We start from the raw sequence: 21,777 nt of genomic DNA on the forward strand, positions 1-21,777 counted from the left end.
AGCCAGGCCTAGTGCAAAATTAACCTCACAAGCCAAGATTCGCATGGCAGCCGCTGTGGATGTTATGCAAACGGCCGTGAAACACACCTGCTGGGCCGCTGAGCCAAGACTCGGAGCTTACTTACTTGATGTAGTAGGGCACGTTGTTGGGGGAGATGCCCTGCTCGAAGGGGCTCTTCACAGATCCTGGTGAGACACAGAGACAAGAGTCACACCAAATGATTAAACTGTTTGCAAACCATATTTTTTTAACACTAAATGGTCATGACAGGGACATCCTGCACTTTACATAGAAACATTCCTAGACTCTATGGAGTAATCATGAAGAAATCAGGTGCAAAGGCAACTGTAACAACTGTTGAAGTAAAAAAAAAAAAAAAAAAAAGATTTCATTGACTGGGTAATTAATTCATTGATGGCTTTAATTAATAATCTCGCACTAATACCAGAGGGAGTTTCATACCTGTTGTATTACTGTCATAGCCACAGGCACAGGGATAAACACCCCCGAGGTTTTATGGCTTTTATACAACCGACACACGTGTGACTGAAAAGTTTTCTTCAAAGTAATATAAAAACAAGAGAAAACAGGAAAACATTGCTAATTAGCTCCCTTATTATGCCCACAAGAGCTGGCATACCAACCATTAAAGCATGCTGTGCTTTATGGGAATTATCAGCACAGTTGGATTGCATCTCTGACCAATCAGATTGCTTGGCTGAAACTACCCACTGTATAAACTTTATTGTCCCCCACGGGCGAAAATTTGCTGCAGTTAAAAACAGAGAGATGCATCATGAGACAAATTACCATAATGCATACTGTATATCAGCACAATGGAACGCTATGCAAGATCAGCGTTCTCACTGTCACATTATGAACACCATCATCACAACCCTCATCATCATCATCATCATCATCATAGCCCAATTCCCTCTGTCATCAAGCCCTAGTATGTTTGTGATTGGGCCATTACCCAGACAGATGAGTCCATTGAACATTTGTATGCACATGAATGTGAGTTTTCTTTTTTTAAAAATGTATCTTATTTTTGCTTTCTTCTTATGCATTTTATCACCGACCAGCTGTTTGCCACCATCTTGCATTTTGTTGCCATTTATTGTCTCTCAAGCTTTTGTGTCTTGTCATCTTGAATTTCCTGTTTTTGATTTTTTTGTTTCTTTCATTTCCTTTGTCGCTTTTGTCGAGCGACGTTTTCACGAGCCCTTTGTGGTTCCTCTGTTTTCCTCGCTTCTCCCATGTTTTCTGTGGTCCCTTATCGCTTCTCTTCAAGCGCTTTATTACTCTGCAGGTGAAGCCAGACTCGGCTGTTTGAAGCATGGCGCTCTTTTGTTAAAAAGTTGAAACATGTCAAAGTGAAAGTATTAAAACAATGTTCTTCAGTTCTAAGCGCCTTTTGAAATAGGCGACGGCGTGTCATTTTGACGGGAAATAACAAGGAAAAGCAGAGACCTTTCAGGCGGGTTTGCATCCTTACAGGGAAAATCCATCCTCGGTTCCTCATTATTGTGTGATCATGTGTAATTTACCCTTTCCCTCAACCTGCCGTGCCTACTTCCTACATTTTCCAGATTTGCCCGGATAATCCCCAGAAAAGAAGCATAAACTTAAACTAAAACTAAAGTAATCCTTGTAGAAAAGTGAGGCAAAACGCAGAATGTGTGGCGGCTGCATTGCATCCTGGTATACTGAGGCCACAGTTGGCCTCTCTGTCTCTTCTATGATGGATTTCTCCCAGTACGACTGTTCAATATCGGTGCAAAACGGTGAGTCGAAAAGAACTGCTTTTTGATTGTGAGGGACTGACACCAAAACTTTTACTGTTGATGTTTCTGCTATCAAACTCAATTGCAGCTGCACTGGAAATATCTCAACCTGACAGTCTTATTCCCCCTGCCAGCTGTCAGTGGGGATAAGAACAAATCCACAAGGCCATGACAACAACTTTTTCTTTTGGCCTCCTGTCCACACAAAACGGTGTTTTTTGCTCACTGAAAATGCAACTTCTTGGAAAATGCTCCCAAGAGTGGGATTTTTTTTTTTTTTTTTGAAAATGCCCACTGTCCATTTGCCGTGCGGGCTGTAAAAATGGTACAATTTTGACAGTGACGTTTCCTCGGCCTCTTTGCTTTTTTGCACATGCTCAGCTGCAGTCACATCCAAGAATTTATATTCATTTGTAACTTTCACTAGGAGCTCTACATCACCATTTATCCATATGAACAACTGGTTGATGTCATCCAGCTTTATTTCGTGCACAGTTTTGGACATTATTAGGATTTCTGAACTGTGTCTGCATTTGCATTTACACCTCAGTAATGTCAACAGACCACTCCAGTCATTCCTCATGTTGATACAGCGAAGGCTTGGGTTTCTGTGTTCTTGGATTAGTGCACGAAAACACTCCCATGTGGACGGAGTAGCAGTGAGTAGCAAGAAGTAAAGGTGACTTTTGAGAAACACCCTTATCTGTGCAGATGTTGCCTCAAATACACCACCAAACAGGAATGCAAGATACATCACGACCAGCTGTTTTTTTTTTTTTGTTTTTTTTTTTTTTTAAAGTGTTAGGTTGGATGCTTTGAAGAGGCTGGAGGTATCCATCACCCGGGTCGCCATGTTTATATCTCCTCCTCTTCTTCACGATCAATTCCACGATCAATGTCAGACTTGGATATTCATACGGACTCTCATATGAATCAAATATGGGGTTAAGAGTCGGGGTCATATTGGGATTCAGCAATAAAACAACAAAAAACAAGCTGGACAAACAGATCAATAGGGCAGCCGGGGGTTCAATGAACATACACGTTTGGCTTCACACACACACACACACACACACACACACACTCTCTCTCTCTCTCTCTTTCTGTCACTCTCTTATCACTTCTTGAGAGTTATCTTGTGGCCTGGTGACAGTCATACGGTGTGTGTCACATTGCCCACTCTCTCTCTCTCACACACACACACACACACACACACACACATAAAAAGAAACACACCCCTTATTGAGTCAGTGAGTGTGTAAGTGTCCACCTCTCTCTCTCTCTCTTTCACATGATATGTAGCCTACATCTCTCCCACACAACCACTTCTCACCTCTAGAGGATCTTGTGAGCTGTTGACACATATGGTGTGTGTGTGTGTTGTGTGAGAGAGAGAGAGAGAGAGAGAGGAAGAGAGAGAGAGAGAGAGAGAGTCACCTTGCTGAAGGCCAAAGTCCCTGTGAGCGTCGGTCAGTTGCTTCAGATGCTCTTTGATGGAGACCTGACAGAAAAACAGAGAGAAATTCACTGAACAGACAAAAGGAAAAGAAAGAGAAAAGACTCACAAAATCTCCATCATTTTGTCTCGTACTCTGTTTTAAAATGTTGCTTTTTCTTCAAACAAGTGAACACAATCTACCAGTGGGAGGAGATAATCCCACTTGTTTCCAAAGCAGTTTCATTTGTTTCAGGATTTTTTTTTTTTGGGAACAAGTATAAATACAATATGTTGAAACAAGGCAGATCCGCCCACTAGTATCAAGACAATGACACTTGACTCAAGAAAAATGTGTAAACAGTTGGATGAAAGTGGGATTTATCTTATTGGAAGATTTTTTTTAAACTTGTTTGAAGAAAAAAAGGGGTTTTAACATTAAATATAAGACAAAATGGCATGTTGAGATGGTGATTTTTTTGCAGATAGAAAGAGAGACATTTATACAAGCTCGGTGCAATCAGTTGCTGTGATGACACGATAACACGGGGGGGATGATGATGCCCGTGTGCGCTCGCGTGTCTGCACGGGCATCGATGAAAAAGGCGACACACGATGTAGCACGGCGGTGGAAGAGAGAGAGAGAGCGGGAGATGCACGGCGAGAGGAAGGGAGGGGAACGGAGACAAAGACAAGCGTGAAAGGGATAATCAAATTTGTAGCGGGTGAATTAGGGAGGATGTCGTCTCCTGCGAGCCTCCGTTGAGTTTGAATGGAGTTATCTAGCTGGAGGGGGGATTGTGGAAAATTGTGGCACGTCAGCAAGGCTGTGGGCGAAGCAGTGCGGTGGCTCACACACTCATTCCCACCCGGGCCGCTTACTTGTCGCTTGGTGTCGATCCTAATCTAAACTTTCACTCTGATTTTGTGTTGCACCATATAAACTATCAATTAAAATATCACTGCTGCCATGTCAAAACTTCTTAACTCCAACTGATGATTCATGACTTGGTCCAATTGATTATTTTCATGTATTAAATTCAATTAAGGGACGTCTCTTTGGTTGGAAAAATAAAGAGCTCTTCATGCTACTGATGAGGCTTGGGATGATTAAGGAGTTGCACTTTCCTGTTCAAATTTGGAGAGACAACCCGAGAGACCAATGAGAGGACAGTGGGTGGGTCTTTTACGAGCTCCCTTCTGTTTTCCACACTAATCACAGACCTTCCTCCAGGCTTTTTAATTTGTACACATGAGAAAGCCTGGGAACGGGATTACATTCTCCTAAGTGAGCTGAGAAAATTCAGCAATGCTTGACTTTATAAAACCTTCTCAAAACACATTGGGCGAAATGTATGGTGGTCAACGCTGTTTTTCATAATTCCCGAAATCTGACAATTTGGAAATGCAATTTTTTTTTTTTTTGTATCAACCAACAGTGTTTCTGTAATTATTTACTCAAGAAATGCATTTCCATTGGTGTTCATTACAATATTTCTTTCTCAACCCACAAAAAAAAAATTACTTTTGCGGCTCAAACTGAGTGTACAACCTGTTTGGCGGCGCTGAGGAGACTTGATCACAATTTGTTTCTTCCATTCAAACTTTCTAATTCGATGTGTCAAAATTCATATCAGCACACGCGGATGGAAACGAAGATGATGCCAGCAGGCGTGAAGGGGGTCTGGTGGCAGCGGAGCCCTGTGCAGCTTTAATTGCTAATTCCTGAAAACAGCGGTGAGCGATCTGATGCTCCCAGGCGACAAACGCAGCGCCAGACGGCACGCTGGGTTTTGGCGAACAGTGATTAGGAAGAGATTGTCGTTCAGGGAATGAATTCCTTCTCGAATTCCTTTGGTAGACATATTTGGCCTGAGTGACTGGGATGAGTTATTATCTAGTCTGAGGGGACAGACATCCACAACACATGGCAACTCATGGCATGAAATGATAGATGACGATGGAGATGAGAAAGCGATGACCAATCTCTTTCTCATTTTTTTTTTCTCGTTTTCCCATGAGACATGATACCAAATGGTGAAATTACCTTGGAGTCCACCTCACCCACTCCATTCCTGCCTGAGTTGTTTTTCTTGGTATCCACGGTAACCTAATTAGAGTCGTACAAACGAGAGGAGTGGGATTGTTGAGGGGGGTATTTGTCGTAATTACCCAGAGAGCGCCGTGTCCCCAACCAATCAGCTTTGACCTTTCTGACACAAAAGAATGCCCTGAACTACCTGAAGTGATTTGAATGTGCAGGTACAGCAGACACACACACACACACACACACACACACAAAAGACAAAAGCATCAAAAACAAGCACAAACCCACAAATGGATGCACAGGTGTGCGCACACACACATACAAACAACAAAAGCACAAACAAGGATGCACATACACACACAGTCAAATGAATGTGTAGACACATGAATACAAGCACACACACACACACACACACATTTTCCGCTACCCTATATTAAACAGTGGTGCCAAATTTCCCAGGTAATCATGTTGTTTTCAATAAACCACCTGCACTTTCAAAGGAAACTAACTTTTTGAAAACTGGCAACGCATTTCTCTTTTGGATCCAAATGGAATTTTCCTCCCTTCATAAAAAAAAAAAAAGTACAGTTTCATATGGGCTGTCTCGATGCAAATACACCCTTCAATACAACCATAATTTAACCACTTTTGTTTTTGTTTCACTACAAATGATCTGCTATTTTGTCCGTGTGCACCAAATGTGCAATGAGTGTAAGTTTAAGCACTGAGAATATCTACTTCAATGCTAAAAACACACATCTATCTATCTATCTATCTATCTATCTATCTATGTATCTATGCACACTGATGAGACTGATTTTCTTACTTTCAATATGAGACAAAGACATGAGTGTATGTGTGTGTGTGTGTGTGTGTGTGTGTGTAAGCATCTGGTCAGGTGCTAACTTCAGAGAGACCGGCCGTCTGGTCCCGTCACCGTGGTGTCACCGTGGCGCCCGTCTCCACCCAGGACGCCTCGACATTAGTTGCACTTCCTGGCAGCTGATTGGCTCTATCTGTCACCCCCGGTAACCATCACTGTCTGACTTCCAGCATGGCTGCCACAATGTTTATTGAGATTGATAGAAGAGCACCCTGCGCTCTCTCTGATCACCGACACATAGCATGTGTGTGTGTGTGTGTGTGTGTATGTGTAGTTCTTTCAACAGCATTTCCATCGAGTAGTGCATATGCAAAGACCTTGATGCATACACACATACACACTCACACACACACTCCCTTCTACACCTGATGGACTGTAAGCTAACCTGAAAAGTCCTTCAGTGGCTTCAGTGTATTTGATGTGCTACTAATGAGGCATAATAATGCATCATAAGCACATTGGGAAGACATTTTAGAGGCTCAGATACTCAAAATGTTACAAACTTTCTGTGGAGATGACACAAGCGAAGTCACAAATCAGATTTGTACATTTGCAACTACTTGAGCAAAACTGAGTGCGTGCAGATGCAACATTTGACATGCAGAAGGTTTTTGAAAAGCTGCAGTGGCAGATTCAAGAAGCTGCAATCATTCTCTTGTAATAGTTATGAAGGTAATAATAGATCTGGCCAATTGTTTCATATTCAGAGCAGGTATGGGAATATTTTCAGCGAGTTTAAAGTATTTGGAGTATTCTGCAGTTTGTTTTTTTCTCTACCTGGAACATCTCATGCGATCTGGGCAAAAGCAAAATCCCTTGCTGCTGCTCCCAGAGTGTGTTCTACTGTGTGACAATCTGTTTTGAATCGCTAGGTGGCGATCGACCACCAGACAGGTTCAGAGACTTGCGGTCCGTGACTTCGTCATGCGTTCACAGAACTTAAGCTGTGACTTTAATTTGAGACATGGAAATTTGATTTGGATGCATTTTCAGAGTGTATCTATTAACATGTACCCTTCCATATGTAAAAAAAAAAAAACAATAATAATCTGCGCTGACATATATACTGCGACTCGGTTTGATGTGTGCATATATGCATTTGTTTGTAGTGGTGTGTCTAAGTATCCATACTTGCAATCTTGTGTGTGTGTGTGTGTGTGTGTATGTGTGTGTGCACGTACCTGCAGCAGCCTCCAGCGTGTGTTGAGGTCTTCGATACGTTCCAAGTTGCTAGGCGACAGCTGGATGTCAGCCGGGTCGAAAGTGGACGCCAACTGGTTCATGTGAGTTACATCATCTTTGATGGGAGCGATCTCTTCCTGGAACTCCTGTGAGGCATGCGCGCACACACACACACACACACACACACACACACACACACACACACACACACACACACAGTTTTAGGTAGGAATAGAAGACTTTTTTCCACAGGACTTGAAACAGGTAAGTTTTCTTATACTCATGACAGGTGAGTATAAAGTGAGTTGGATTCATCTATAAGACGCATTTTCCCAACAAGTAAGCAAGTAAGTATAAATGCAGCATTAGGCATTAGGGTTAGATTCAATAGGTCTATCACATCAGAAATGTTTTAAAGACCTTGACTCATTTTGACAAAAAGAAATAATTTAAATTAAATATATTCAACTGAATGACCTTTCAGTCGTAAAATGTATAAAATTGAATTTAAGACATTTTAAGGCATTTTAAAAACCTGCAGACAGTAACTGTGTCACAGCCAGACAGTCATCCATCATATGTGTTCCTTTTTTATACTGAGCCTGCTACATGTGCTAATGCTCCACCCCCAGAGGAGTTGTGTGGGAAACCCGTGACACGTGAAAGCGGGATAAATGCAAGGTGAGGGACCCCCAAAGTGGAAAGCAGTGTAACACTAATGGATGAGACATGCAGAGTGTGTTTGCTCTGCTGTGAGCACTACTGCATGATAGATGACGGACAAAGGATCTCTGCCAGTGCTACGACTGGATTACATGGATTTACAGGTGCTTCATGCAGCATTTTAACGTCAATAAATCCTTATCGCGTTAGTTTTGAGGCATTCGAATAATTGCCATAAATTAATGAAATCATCACTTAGAGCAATGGGGCTGGATGGGTATTCATTTGTGGATATTGAACCATTAGAAATGTGCGTGTGAAAACAGCTTTTTCCAAAAACAATGACACAGACACCAAACATAGCCCACGGGAGACAAGAGTTTGGTTGGGAACTATTTCCTGCAGAAGAGCACCGCCAAACTGTATCCGCCCCCAATTCACACTCCTTAGAAATACCCCTCCGACCCTGAGACTTTTTGCACTCTGAGGTGAGCAGCAGCAGGCCTGACCTTGACTCTGTCGATGTGCTCTGGCAGCGAGTCGATCAGCAGGTCTCCCACGGGTTCCCACGCCTCCTTCACCATCTCGGCCTGCCTCAGCTGGCCGTCCAGCAGGTCCTCCGCCTCCTGCAGCTCCATCAGCCGGTCCAGAGCCAGCTCCAGCCTCCTCTGCCAGGCGGCCGAGTCGCTGTTGAGCTGCTCCCATCTGGTCGTGACGTCGTCGGCCTCCTTGCGCAGGACTCGCCCCACGTTCTGAGCACGCTCCTCCGGACTGATATCTGGGGAGCATCGGGGGAAGAAGACGGAGGAGAAAGGAGGCCAATTTTTATTTTTTATTCCTGAAAACTCTTTGAGAGATGGGACTAGGATATGATAGAAAAAGAACAAAAATAGTAGTAGCAGGAATAAATTGCTTTCTCCACTCTCACAATCCGTTGTCCAACACAATCTCAAAATCTAACAACCCTGTGCCCATTCTCTGGTATTCTTGGAACACAATGTTATTTCGAGAATGCCTCTGGACAACAGCCAGTAGCATACAATCCAATCAAAATAGAAAAAAAAAAACATGTAATTCATCTGATTTTAAGTTTAATCCCACTGTTCTCCCTTCCCCAGTTCTTTGACCGCTTTTTCTTTCTATAGTCACGAGTCATTTGGTTTCATATTTAGTCTTGCGATAAAAACACCCTTGTCTACAATGCAACATATAAATATGCAGAAACCAGGCGGAATAAGGCTAATCGGCCCACTAGGGTCAAGAAAATTACACTTGATTCAAGAAAAGTCTTGAAACAAGTTGATTAGCATTGGAAACACTCACTCTACTTTTTTCCCTTATTTGAAGAAAACCAATATTTTTAAGACTGAAAATAAGACTAAATGACTTGTTAAGATGGAAATTTTTGCAGCAAATGTTGCTGAGCTGACTGACTTAAATCCTACTTAAAATCTCAGCATGAAAATGGCTCTCCTAATAAGACGGAGCTCTCATTACATGACTGATAAATCATTAGAGGGCTAGCACTTGTTCGAACTGATCCTGCAGTCCTGTTTCTGCTGACCACCGCCTTGCCAGCCTGACAAACAGCATTTCTTTTGGGAAAACATCAGAGAGCGTGGAGCCGGGGTTTGATAAATGGCATTTGCAACATTTTTACGCTGCAAGTTTTAAGCCACCGCAGCATCTTTCGGTATCTCGTCGTACTTTTCATTTCTTTGACTGGTAAGACTTTTAAGCCCTGCTGCGGTATATACAGTATCTGCTCAGAGGTGATTTGATGTGGCAATTTGACTGTCATCGGAAGCACGCTCCCCATCTAAAACCTCATAGCTACGACAATGAAGATCCGCTCCTGAGAGATTGTCTCTCTTATATGTCAAACCACTCAAGTTGTTTGGAAGAGACGAGGTTTTTTAGCAACATTGACGGAATTTAAACCGTGTGAAATGCCACGCTGTGCGCTGTGTCAGTTCTGCTTTTAAGTGCTTAAACGTCCCAAATTACTGTCAATTCCAAGGTCAAATCGGCGAGACAGAGCGGCTCACTAAGAGCGAGTAAGTGCTTCTTTCCCTCAGCGTGGTTTTTGAAGTCAACAGTAATGAACTGCTGGAGTTCACCCTTTTCGTTCTGTCTCTCTGCACTGCAGGTGTGTGAGCGCGCGTGTGTGTGTGTGTGTGTGCGTGGGGGCTGACAGCAACAAACCTGTGGAGTTCAATGGGTTTAACAGACTACAGCTAAAGTTCAGCTGTTTTCTGCAGACCTGGTGACCGGCTTGTTGCCATGGTGCAGAGGGCACCGGTATATGTGTGTGTGTGTGTGTGTGCGTGTGTGTGTTGACAAGAGCAACGCAGATGCGTGTTACCAGGCTGTTACTACTGCTCCAGAGTTCACTGTGTGACTCACAGTAGAGACAAAACTACTATAAGTGTAGCCAGTTTTAATTACCTTGCACTTCATACATAACAACAACATGTTTTTCCCTTCATGCACAGCTGATGATCGTGAAGCCGCTCCGGCAGAAAATGTCACTAACACTAAGAGTGAGGTATTTCCTGTAGTCACATTCATGTTCCTGCATTTTAAATGTCAAGGACATGGTGTGCTGAAAGCGGCATGTTCTTTTTTGGGAAAACACAGTATTTCCGTTGTGTTTGAGTTCACACATTAATACTCTAAAATCCAAACCGCATGCCAAACATGAAAAGAAAGTCATTTTTTTTAAAGTGATAAAGGGGAATGTGAGAACGATGGTGGATGAGATACGCGGAATATGCAGAAAATTCCCCTTAAGTAGCTTCAAAGTTAGAAAAACTTTATTTTCTCTCCATATTGAATGTCACATGTATATTTTGTTTCTGCTAACACTGGACAGGTGAATCTCTTTTGCACAATTTAAATTTCTTAATTTCTTTGCAACATGAGTGTTTGTGCCTCTGCTAATAATTCCATTGTCTTTATTGTTTTATTTTACTGTTGTTATTTATCAGTATGCTTTATAGCTTTGGTTTATTGCTTATTATTACATTCTATTGTTTTTTATGTACTTTTCTATTATGTTGTGCTTTGTGTATCCAGAGTGTGTGTCCTCGAAATACAGAACTTGCTCTCAAAGGCCATGCCTGATTAAATAAAGGTGTGATGATGATGATGATGTGCAAGGTGTGTGTGTGTGTGTGTGTGTGTTACCTCTCTGTTCAGGTGACGGTGTTTCTCTGGGTAGTTCAGACAAGAAGACACTGACATCATCCAGCGCTCTGGTCACCACCGGCTCCTTAGCCCTGAGCTCCCTCCTGAAGCCCTGTGACACACACACACACACACACACACACACACACACACACACACACAAGCACATAAAACAAGTTTACACATTTTATCTTCCTGCAGATGAATAAATCTCCCCTAACGTAAGAGCATCCCTTGATTAATTTTTAAAAGACATTTTGAAAAGGTTGCAGGTGAAGGGAAAGTTGAATTTACTCCGTGGCGTTCACTAACACGGCCAAGGTCAGAGGAACAGTTCCTCGAGCTTGTTGGCCACTCACACACCACGACTGTCTGCTCAAGGCCCTTTGGGATAAATTCTCCAGCAAATGCCACGTAATGAAATCCCTCAAGAGAACTGGAATTCAAATGAATAGTGCAATTTCAGCCGGTAGCGACAATAATTGTGGGAACTTGCAATTCTGCAAAATTGCCACATTTTTTTTTCCCTGCATGAAAAAGCAACACAGTGATTGCGATTGTGGCTGGTGGTTACACTTTCAGAGGAGTGTGTATAGGGGAGCAATTCATACAGCAACAAGCTGTTTCTGCCCTGGTTTTGTTAAACTACAGCCAACAATGATTACAGTTTCATAATCGCTGTTGGGTGGAAACCTCATATCTCAAAAGTCTGTTTTTGCAAGAGTTAAGAAAAGCAGCATTGTGTTCGGATTGGCCGTCAGACATTTTTTGAGCTGCTCCAGTGGGATTTTGGAAGTGAACCCATGGATGGCAGAATTCTCTCAGCCCACAGAAAACCATCCAATCCTTCATCTGCAGCTGAGACATAAAATTACCTGCACTTCATCATTTTCATTATATTCTCCATTTTTCATCTTCCATTTTCACCTGATTAGAAATAAGAAGGATGGCACTAAAATATTTCCTGCAGTTTCTGTGATAAGTATCGTGATTATTACCACAGGAAGTAATTAGACTATAAATGACTATTTTCAGCGGGAGGTTATAAAAAAACAAAGTCTTATGAAAGTCTTTAATGATGTTTTCCTCTGTTTGTATTTTTTTCTTTTTACAAATTCCTACAATTTTAGTGCAAACGTACCTCCAGCAACAACTCTGCATCATAAGTGCATCATAATTTTGAGGAACATTTCTGGTCATAATTATAATAATAATAATAAAAAAAAACAAAACAAAAAAAAAACACAAAACTTTAGGTTCCATGTGGTAGAAAGATTTGTCCAATTGACAGTACATCACTGCTACTCTGTCCATGTATTTCCTACCCTGTGTATTCTGTGTGTGTGTGTGTGTGTGTGTGTGTATGTGTGTTTCCTACCCTGTGTGTGTCCAGTTGGGCCTGCACGGTGGGCACGTCGCCCCCTACAGGAGGCTCCTGCTGCAGCTGCTGACTCTTCAGTCTCAGCCAGTTGAGGAGCTCCTGCAGGGACATGTGGAGCCTCTTCCATGGGGCCATCTCTGAGTCCAGGTGGGCCCTAGAGAAAGACACACAAACACACACACACACACACACACACACAGACATACAATGTAATCTCAGACTGAATCTACTGGTACACAGGGAAGAGCGGGGTGAAGCTGGCAAAGCATGAACTAATGTGTCACTTTTTAATCAAATAATTTCACTTGTTTTTGTCAGAGCATCTCCCTGTTTGGGTGCAGATGAGATTCATCTCAAATACTTCCACATTACCAAGAATATCTGTTGCAGGTACTCCATTCTGTCTTGTTTTGTTGAGTTCTGCTCTATTTTGATCTGTTCTCTTAAAGCAAGCTTCCCACTGTTCCTATTTATCTTCCTGCAAGGTGACCCCAAATGTAAAATTCAGTGATGTGCCCCAAGAGTCAATCGCATTCCCTGACTTTCACTTCCCTGCCTCCACTCTGTGATACTCCAGGACTTCAGTGATGAGCGGAGAGCCGCGGCCTCGCCTTCCCGTCCCGGCTCACCTCATGCCGATGGTCTTGTTGCGCAGGTCGTTCCAGCGCTGGCCCATGTTGTCCAGGCGCCGCCGCAGCAGCGTGGCGTCCTCCGAGTCGCCCAGCGAGGCCAGGATCCTCTGGCCGTTCTCGTCCAGGGAGTGGTACAGCTCCGTGTGGCCGTCGATCTCCGCCTGCAGGTCCTGGAGGCACACACACACACACACACACACACACACACAGAGTGAGACACAGAAACAGAATGAAAACGCAAGTAGCAGTAAATTACTGAGAGCATCCTAGTGAAGCATGCACTTCACTGTCTTGGTAATAGCAGCCATTTTTCAGGAATTCACAGTTTTGTTTTGTTTTTTTTTAAACTGCACGGCTTGAGTGTTCGGTAATGGCATCGAGATTTGAGAGTGATTTACCGTCTGAAAGCAGCAACCATCAGGAGTGGACAGCAACTTTAGTTAAGCCCATCGAGGTTAATGCATTGAAGATGAAACCCTTTGAGCACTGAAATGTCAAGCCACTGTGTACGTTTTCCTCCGTGTATTTATTCCACATTCATCCCACAGACAATCTTTTATTGAACTTGGTGAACTTTCCTGATCAGACAGAACAAAACCAGAACTTGACAAATCCTTATCTATAACTTCTGGGAGAACAAAAGGCTTTTGATTTTTCTGGACACTTCCTCTAAGGAATGGAGCAAAACGTGCATCAGCAGCTCAGCAAGCACACAGTAACAAGCTGGACTTCAAACCCTCTAATAGTAAATTATTTAATAAGGGAGACTTTTACTTTTACCTGAGTCTTACCAGATCTCCAGTGCACTGTAACAACATACCACCACTCAGGCAGAGAAATAGAGTGAGTCAGTTTATCTCAATCCTCTTGGAGAAATCCTTAGCAAATATGATTGATCAAACCATGGCCACTTCTTCTGCTGTATCTGAATAATATTTTAACCCTTTAAAACTTGGCTTTTGAGGCTTGGCTTTCTTTCAAAAACATGGGGAAAAAGGCAATGAGCGACGTACCAAGAATTGATGCAAATTTTTTGCAAGAAATTAGTAAAAGGTCACAAGAAAAGGACCTGGAAATCAGCTATAAAAACAAAACGAGAGAGAAAGAGAAAGAGAGAGAAAATTATTAGAAAATTCTCCAATCAAAAAAACTGGGAGAAAATGTCCAGAAAATTATATTTATAATTATTAGAATTACATTTTTTTTTTTTATTTCCAATTCTTTGTTGTTTCTTTTTTTTCTCCTTTTGTTAATTTTGGGGTCATTTCTTGTTTACTTGCTCTTTGCCTGTTTCCCATGTTTTTGAAAGAAATCAAATAAGTCTGCTCCGGTTTGAGAGGGTCACTGCACACTTTGCCAATAGGAGAGTGTATTCCCACTTTATTTCCTCTTACACTGCCGTGGTGTATTTGCATCTTTCCTGTAACACTGTGCCTAAGTAACACTTGAGTACTTTTCCCAGAGTGTATTTGTGGTTTATTTCTACTTCTACCAGCGCCTTAAAGAGTCCCTTACTGCTGTGTAAATAGGCTAACACGGTGCACATGCTTTCATTACCACTAACAGAAAGCGTGTCATGTTGGGTTCAATTAGACACAATTGACAGGATTTGATGTTGTGTGCTTGGGTTGTTCCTTCAAAAATATAAAATGGGAACCTCTCTTTTCAGAGTGGGATTTACTTTTCCGCCTCCAAAACCTTGTAGGTTTCATTTTCTTTCTTTCTTTGTGCTAATCATTTTTTGAGGGGTGAACCATTCTCCAATCTCTCAGGTATGAAGAGAGCAGCTGAGATATAACATGACAGAAAGCTTTGTCAGGTTTAGATTCAGAAACATGGGGTCTTAACTTTGACGGCTATTTCAGCTTGGTAACACCAATCTGGCACCTTTTCTTTCTTTTATTATCTACAGAAAACTGGAAGATGACAAGGCCTTCTATGGTCCTTGTGTGGCTGAAAGTTGTATGAATCCACTGTAGCACCCATGAAAAGGCGTCAGAACCTATTGTGTGATTTCAAAATGCACCAGCCTTCATGCATGAACAAGCAGGTTTTTCCCTCTATACCAGAAAAAGTGCTCGAAAATCTCCCTTGAAAAGCGGCGCCAAAAGTTACTTGAATCTAAATGCTGTCATTTGGATTAAAGTTGGACTTCTGCTTTTGTGTGAATTTTGTGTGAAAGGTTTTCCTTTAAATTTCACCGTTACCTCCGCTTCAAACATTGCAGCAAATGCATGTTATGTCTGGTATTAATGTAGGAGAACAGTGTATCAGTCCCAAGAGAGATCAGATTACATGAAACTTTAGTGATCCCTTAGGACACATGGAGTCACTGCAGCGAAGAATAGAAGAAGAGGACGCAGATAAGAACTGAACAAATAGGAAGTATTGAAGATATAGAAGACAAAAGCAGAGACTTAAATGGAGGTTTAATGAAGTTGTTGGAATTTCAGCTCAAACATGCATCTGTGTATGTCTCTGTGTGTGTGTGTCCTCTGTGTATGTCTGTGTGTGTGTCCTTTCATCCCTACACGACTTAGGCTTTGAACAGCTTGACAATCCCGGCCCTGTTCCTGGATTTCAACTTGAGCAAAAAGCTGCTGCGTGCTCTTCCTTTTGACCTGAAATGGCGAGCGCTGTTATTGTTCCTCGTGGAATGTGAACAGACTCTGCTGGTTAATCCTGAAAATGGCACGGTATCTAATTGGTGTTTTTGATGTGGAAAGCTGAGGAGTTTCACACCAAACTGCTCCATAATGACTAAAACAGTCACCTCATGTTCATCACACATCTCAAAAACTGATGATTACACCCTCCACTCTCACATTTTCTAACTTTGCTGATAACTTTCATTCCTTCAAACAATTTTTCACACCAGATGACACTTTTTTTTCCCCAAAAGGAAGATGACTCATTTTGAGATGAAATGCCTCAATTAAAGAAGAGCGAGTATGGCTTGATTGTCTTTCCCGACCTGAACGTGATAGACCTTCCTGCGCAGCATCTTCCAGCCTTCGCTCTGGAATCCCGAGCTAGACGTCAAGAAGAAGAAACGCCATCCTCTGTTCCGTTTAGTCCCTCGAGCTTGGCTCCCGGTGTGCTCGTATACGCACGCTGTGTGTACGCACGCGCTCACGCACACACACAGTACCGTGTGTGTATTTGATGAAGAGAGGAAGAGATTTAGAGATGAAGACAGTAGGGAGGAGAGCTGAGAGAGACGGAGAGACAGAGAGAGTTAGGATGGGCTTGTAGGGAGCAAGTCGGAGAGGGAGTTAGAAAGACGGAGGGGGCGAGGAAGAGAGAGAGAACTTGAAAGGGTCCATAAACTGATGAGTGTGCTCATTTTCCAATTAAACGTTATCTGCGTGGCGTATTGTAGAGTGTGTGCTCTCTGTGCGCACTACAGCGTGTTGCACTCCGCCATTATAATTAGACACAGAAGACTATCTCTACATTGCATACAGTACCACTGTTGTACTGACAGAGAGCCGTGTGTGTGTGTGTGCATGTGTGTGAGAGAGAGCAAAGGAAGTGTATGCACATGAGACAAAGGAAGAGAAATAGTCTCAGTGAGTGTGTGTAAATGCCTTTCCAAAATGTAAATAATGCATGATCATGTGTGTGTGTGTGTGTGTTTGTGCGTTCCCATGTGTTTCATGTACGTGTATACCGCGAAGTGTGTATGCACATGTATGCACACACCCTGTTTGGACGGAAAGTGTGTGGGCGCCGGGCGAGGACCGAGGGTCACGATGTGTTCCCTCCAAGAACAGAGCCTTCCCTTCAACACCCACAATGCAGTAGGGGGATTTCGGCTTTGTCTGCCCCGCCACGGCTGACCAATGAGATCGCTCGATGCTGCCAAGTCGACATTCCAACCATACCAGCCGAGGCGGCGAGTCAAACAAGGCGATGTGTCCTAAACTCTGGGTCGGGACCTGGAAATGGTCGCACACAGACGTCTGCTGGGTCCCAAAACATGACGAGATTATTTACATCTTTTCAAGCGCTGATCATTTTCTTCATTGCTATTATGAGCCTTTCCAGAGATCACCTGCCAATCAAACAGTGTGGGCGGGACTGCGATGTCATTCTCCTTGGATTTTCTGCTGATTAGGTTTGAGCGTCTGCAGGTGGCGCTCTTTTCTTTGTCTGTTCAGCCAAACAAATCAAAGCTGCTGCTGCTGAAAATGGAAAACACATCACTTCCAGTGTGCCAAAGGACCTTCCACATGAACTGGTTGTGGGCTGAAACACTTTCATACAAGATCAGTCTGTGATGTGAGACCAGTAAAATGGACATTTCTGTTGCAAATGTTGCGGATTATTACTTTAATGAGCCGGAATGACAATAAATTTGACGCTGACTAATCTCTGTCAAGCCGACTGAATGTAAAGTTCAGCAGACTCCCAGAAGACTCAGGCCAGGGTCACAATTAATGCACTGAATCCATTATTCGCCAATGGAAGGTCAATGATTTCAAATGAGAGAACTTGTTGCATGCATTGGCTTTATGGCTTGATTCTATGCATGTATTGGTTATGCATGAGTAAGATAAAATCAATGTTGTTTTGTTCTGTTTTTTTTTTTTTTTTTTTTTTTTACTTGCTCTCATAAGTTTTCACCATGAAAACATTTCCATGGTGAAGGAAAATTTCTGCCATCATATTACAACGGAACACCACAACATCCACTTTCATCAAGTCTGAGCCACAAGATCCTCACATAAAACTCAGTTTGCAGCTACACAAATAAATGGCAGATTAAATATGATCCTAGCCTTGGAGAAAGGGATACACGAGAGTAGTGTGTGTCCCTGCATGCTGCACTACCAGCAGGAGTGTGAGTGTGTATACTAGGTGTGTGTACGCTACTGTACCTGCCACTGGGCCAGCAGGTTCTTGGCTGCCTCCGGCTGCTCCTGCAGTCTCTCCTTGTTGGTGGCGTCGATCAAAACGTTGCAGGTTGTCTCGGCCTCAGTCAGCCAGTTGAGGAACTTCTCCAGGTCCAGGTAGAACTGCTGCAGGAGCCTGAGAGCTGCTTCCAGCGCCGCTTCCCTGTCTGACACACTGGAATGACACGCAGACAACAGCTGATACTCTTATCCAGAGCGATTCCATTGTCTTGTTCAAGGACACTTTGAAAGGCCACTGATAGACACACTGGCTTATATGGGTAATATTGGTGATCAACCTCTCTAACCCTGCATTCACACTGCAAACACAGGATCAACAAGCCACCTGATGTTCATTCATTTCCTACTGAGCAACCTGGGAGAATCAGTCAACAAGCTTTTCAAGTGAGGAAACACAACTTTCCATAAGCATATTCTTTTATCAATGAGTTGAGCATGACAATGAGAACCGTGCAGAGTCAGTCACTACATTGCATGCTCATTCCATGTGTTTGTCAGCTGAGTCTAAAGGGACATCCCTTAAATTGACCCTGGGCAAGTTTTCACACTGTATCTTTAAGAGAGGCAGTTTTGACGCAATGGCAATGACAAATACATGATCCAACTGTGCACCACCACTGATCAGAAGAGCAACCCGTCAATCAAGTTGCTCAAAGTGTGAACAAAGGGTAAGAGGCATCAGCAACACCTTTTCTCCATCTTTGGCATTCCTCCAGCATTTCGAGGTCAGGTTGATCTATAACCTAATTTGGGAACGCTTTCCTTTCTTATTTCCTTCAGGACAATCAAGGGGATCGTGCCATATTGCTTGTCTAGCTACTTGCAAAACTTGCACGTCAATTTACAGGTGTCTGTTTGTCTATATGTGTGTGTGTGTGTGTGTGTGTCCTCACCGCTTGTTGATGTGTGCCCAGGTGGTGTTCATTTCACCGTTGACCCGGGTGACCTTGTGCGTGTCATCGTTAACGTACAGCGAAAGCAGTTTGTCGGCCAGCGCGTTGGTTTCATCCACGTGATTCTGCCACTGATGCAGCTCCTTCACAAAGAGCTGCAGGGGGACGCAAGTAGACAAAAATGAGACATATAAAGAGATGGATGAAGAATCAAAACAGGCAGAGAGAAGGAGGGGTTTTAAAATTGCGATGTGATGCATGTTCGCCTAAAATCTATAGAATGACTTTTCATTTCATTATCGTGACCACAACATCGCCACTGACATCCTCCCCATTATCCACTCTCATCCATTATCAACCATTAGCTCGGAGATGCCCATAATTTAGCATGTGCATTCTCTACCTAAATGCGTTTTCCTTTCAAAAATGTCTTTTGAGTCATCATCAACACACTTAATTGCCCATTTATGCATTTATTCATTTTATACGGTGCATATGAATGAAGACGAGACCTATCTCAGAATATGGAAATTCTTCGGAAATTGTCTGATTATACAGTATTATTGCTGTGTTTTTGTGGTCACAGCACTGGGTAACATTTGCCATTTTTATCTAATGAAGACGAGAGTAATCTGTGACCCGTGCCAGCAGATTGTAATAAATGTGAGTGCTCAGTGCAGTGCTTGTCTACCTTGAGTTCAGCGTTTTGTTTTTTCAGTGCGTCCACCGTGTACGAGATCTCCCTCCAAGACTCCAGCCTGTCATTGGCCCGTTTGATGAGAGGATCCACCCCCTTCTTGGCGTCCAGCCAGTTGGTGGAGTCCTGCAGCATGTTGTGGAGCTGCTTCATCCTGTCGGAGAGTTTGGTCTGCGAGTCCTCCCAGTGGGTCTGCAGCCTGTCGACTATGAAGACAGAAAGACAGAAACACAAACAATTGATTTTGATGATATTTTTGACATTAAGGGGTCTTTGAAAGTTATGACTCAAAGACATTTTTTTGTCTTCAGGTATTGATCCTCCTCTCTCCAGCTCTGTTGTATTGATCACCCTCTCAATAGCAAAGCAACTTCAGCCATATGTAGTAGTTTCTCAATGCCGTGTTTGTCCTGGAGATTTTATTTTGTATGTGTGTGTGTGTGTATTGCGTACTGCGCTCAGTGATGGCGTTGCGGGTCTCCTGGTTGCTGGTTTTGTTCTTCAGGTTCTGCGCGGCGGTGACTTGCTTCTCCAGCAGGGGGCGACGCTGATCGAGCTCCTGCAGAGATGCCTGACAACAACAAATAACGAATTTGATTTATTCCTTGACTGGCAGATTAATTATTGTTCTTTTGAAGCAACACATTAACCACTGTGAACACATGGTGTGCACCTTATCCTACTCAGTCACCAGGACAAACTAATAAATTAGGTAATTATTTTATTTATTGAATTTAGAGGGTCTTAAGCAGTTTACCTCAGTGAAATCAAGTTTAACCCCGTGAACCCCAAACCCGCCGGCGTGATAGAAATGTATTTTTTTAAAAATCGCCAAAATTCAACCGTTTATCATAGCTGGAAGCTTTAAAAACCTATTTTTTCATCGGAATTTGAATTTTCCGACGGTCCCTGAATGCAACATGTCCGACTTCGGTTTAGCGGTAGAAAAAAGGATGAAACTAAGGCTAAAAAGTGATTTTTCATTCGAATCATTTTATTATACATGCTTCATTCAACAATTCGCCAAAAAATAGTCGTTTACTCAATCCAGACCATTCAAAAAACAGAAAATTCTGCGGTCTTCAGCGAATCTGAGACATCTTGATTGATTCAGGTCGCGTGACAAAAATTCACTGAATTTCAGTGTGTAGGCAACAGTAGTAACATGGAAGGGCACAAGGCAGTAAAAACGCCTACGTTTATACAGGTTGGAAAAATGTTAATATTTCAGGAAATACATCATGTGAAGCCCTACTTTTTTTTTTCCTGGATCAGTGACACTTGTGGGCACCTGAAAAAATGTTCTGTACATTTATTCCAGTTTTTCTTGATTTTTATAAAATAAATTATCCAAAAAAATCAGTTTGCCTTTTTTTATTTTTTTATTATTTATGGCACTATAACTCTTTCATACTGTGTGAAAGACATTTTTGAATGGCTTCAGGTGATAGCCACAGCTGTGCTGTTTCCATAGAGGTGCAGCACTTGTAATTGCAGTGAAAAACAAGGCCACAGTGAGCCAAAATGTGAGGGGAGCAGAAAACGCCCCAAAACTGCTTGGGGTTCAGAGGGTTAATGCTCTATGTTTTCCCCCATTTTTGACCCTTTGAACCCTGACCTTGAGCTTGCTGATGTTGTCGTTGATGTCGTCCAGGTCGGCCACCACCACCTGCTTGTTCTGCACCATGTGATCCAGCATGGTCAGCCAATCAGTGAGCTCGGCCCAGGACTTGTTGAACTGAGCGAGCGCCGCGGATTCGGGCAGGGAGCTTCCTGTCAGCTGCTCAGCTGGGACACACAAACATCAGTAAATTATTTATTTCTGTTCATGTTAATTATTAGAGCTGATAACTTCACGACACCTGGCAATTAAACAGAGGTAAATACACAGTCAAAAGCTTCCAGTAAAAAAATAGTATTTCATAAATAGTCTTTTTTAAATACAATACTAAATCATGATAGCAATATGCAGTACCGCCTCCATGGCGCACCTGGAAATGATAGCTATTACATAACAGCCTGTGACAGTGAATGCACTGACTGTGTTTATGCCCAGTCCTCTCACTCA

General features: G+C 42.7%; 1 protein-coding gene across 1 annotated transcript in view; it reads right to left on the reverse strand.

The window, feature by feature from the left end:
* Positions 1-21,777, reverse strand: part of LOC115371141 (dystrophin-like) — a 251,782-nt gene that overhangs the window by 46,666 nt on the left and 183,339 nt on the right. The window contains 12 exon segments of the mRNA XM_030068315.1: positions 126-186; positions 3,226-3,289; positions 7,335-7,481; positions 8,508-8,776; positions 11,188-11,299; positions 12,566-12,722; positions 13,198-13,370; positions 18,084-18,273; positions 19,013-19,167; positions 19,704-19,915; positions 20,163-20,280; positions 21,328-21,497. Of these exon segments, the coding sequence (XP_029924175.1) occupies positions 126-186; positions 3,226-3,289; positions 7,335-7,481; positions 8,508-8,776; positions 11,188-11,299; positions 12,566-12,722; positions 13,198-13,370; positions 18,084-18,273; positions 19,013-19,167; positions 19,704-19,915; positions 20,163-20,280; positions 21,328-21,497 (1,828 nt within the window).

Source organism: Myripristis murdjan, chromosome 2 (genome assembly GCF_902150065.1).
Source record: "Myripristis murdjan chromosome 2, fMyrMur1.1, whole genome shotgun sequence".
NCBI classification, from domain to species: domain Eukaryota; kingdom Metazoa; phylum Chordata; class Actinopteri; order Holocentriformes; family Holocentridae; genus Myripristis; species Myripristis murdjan.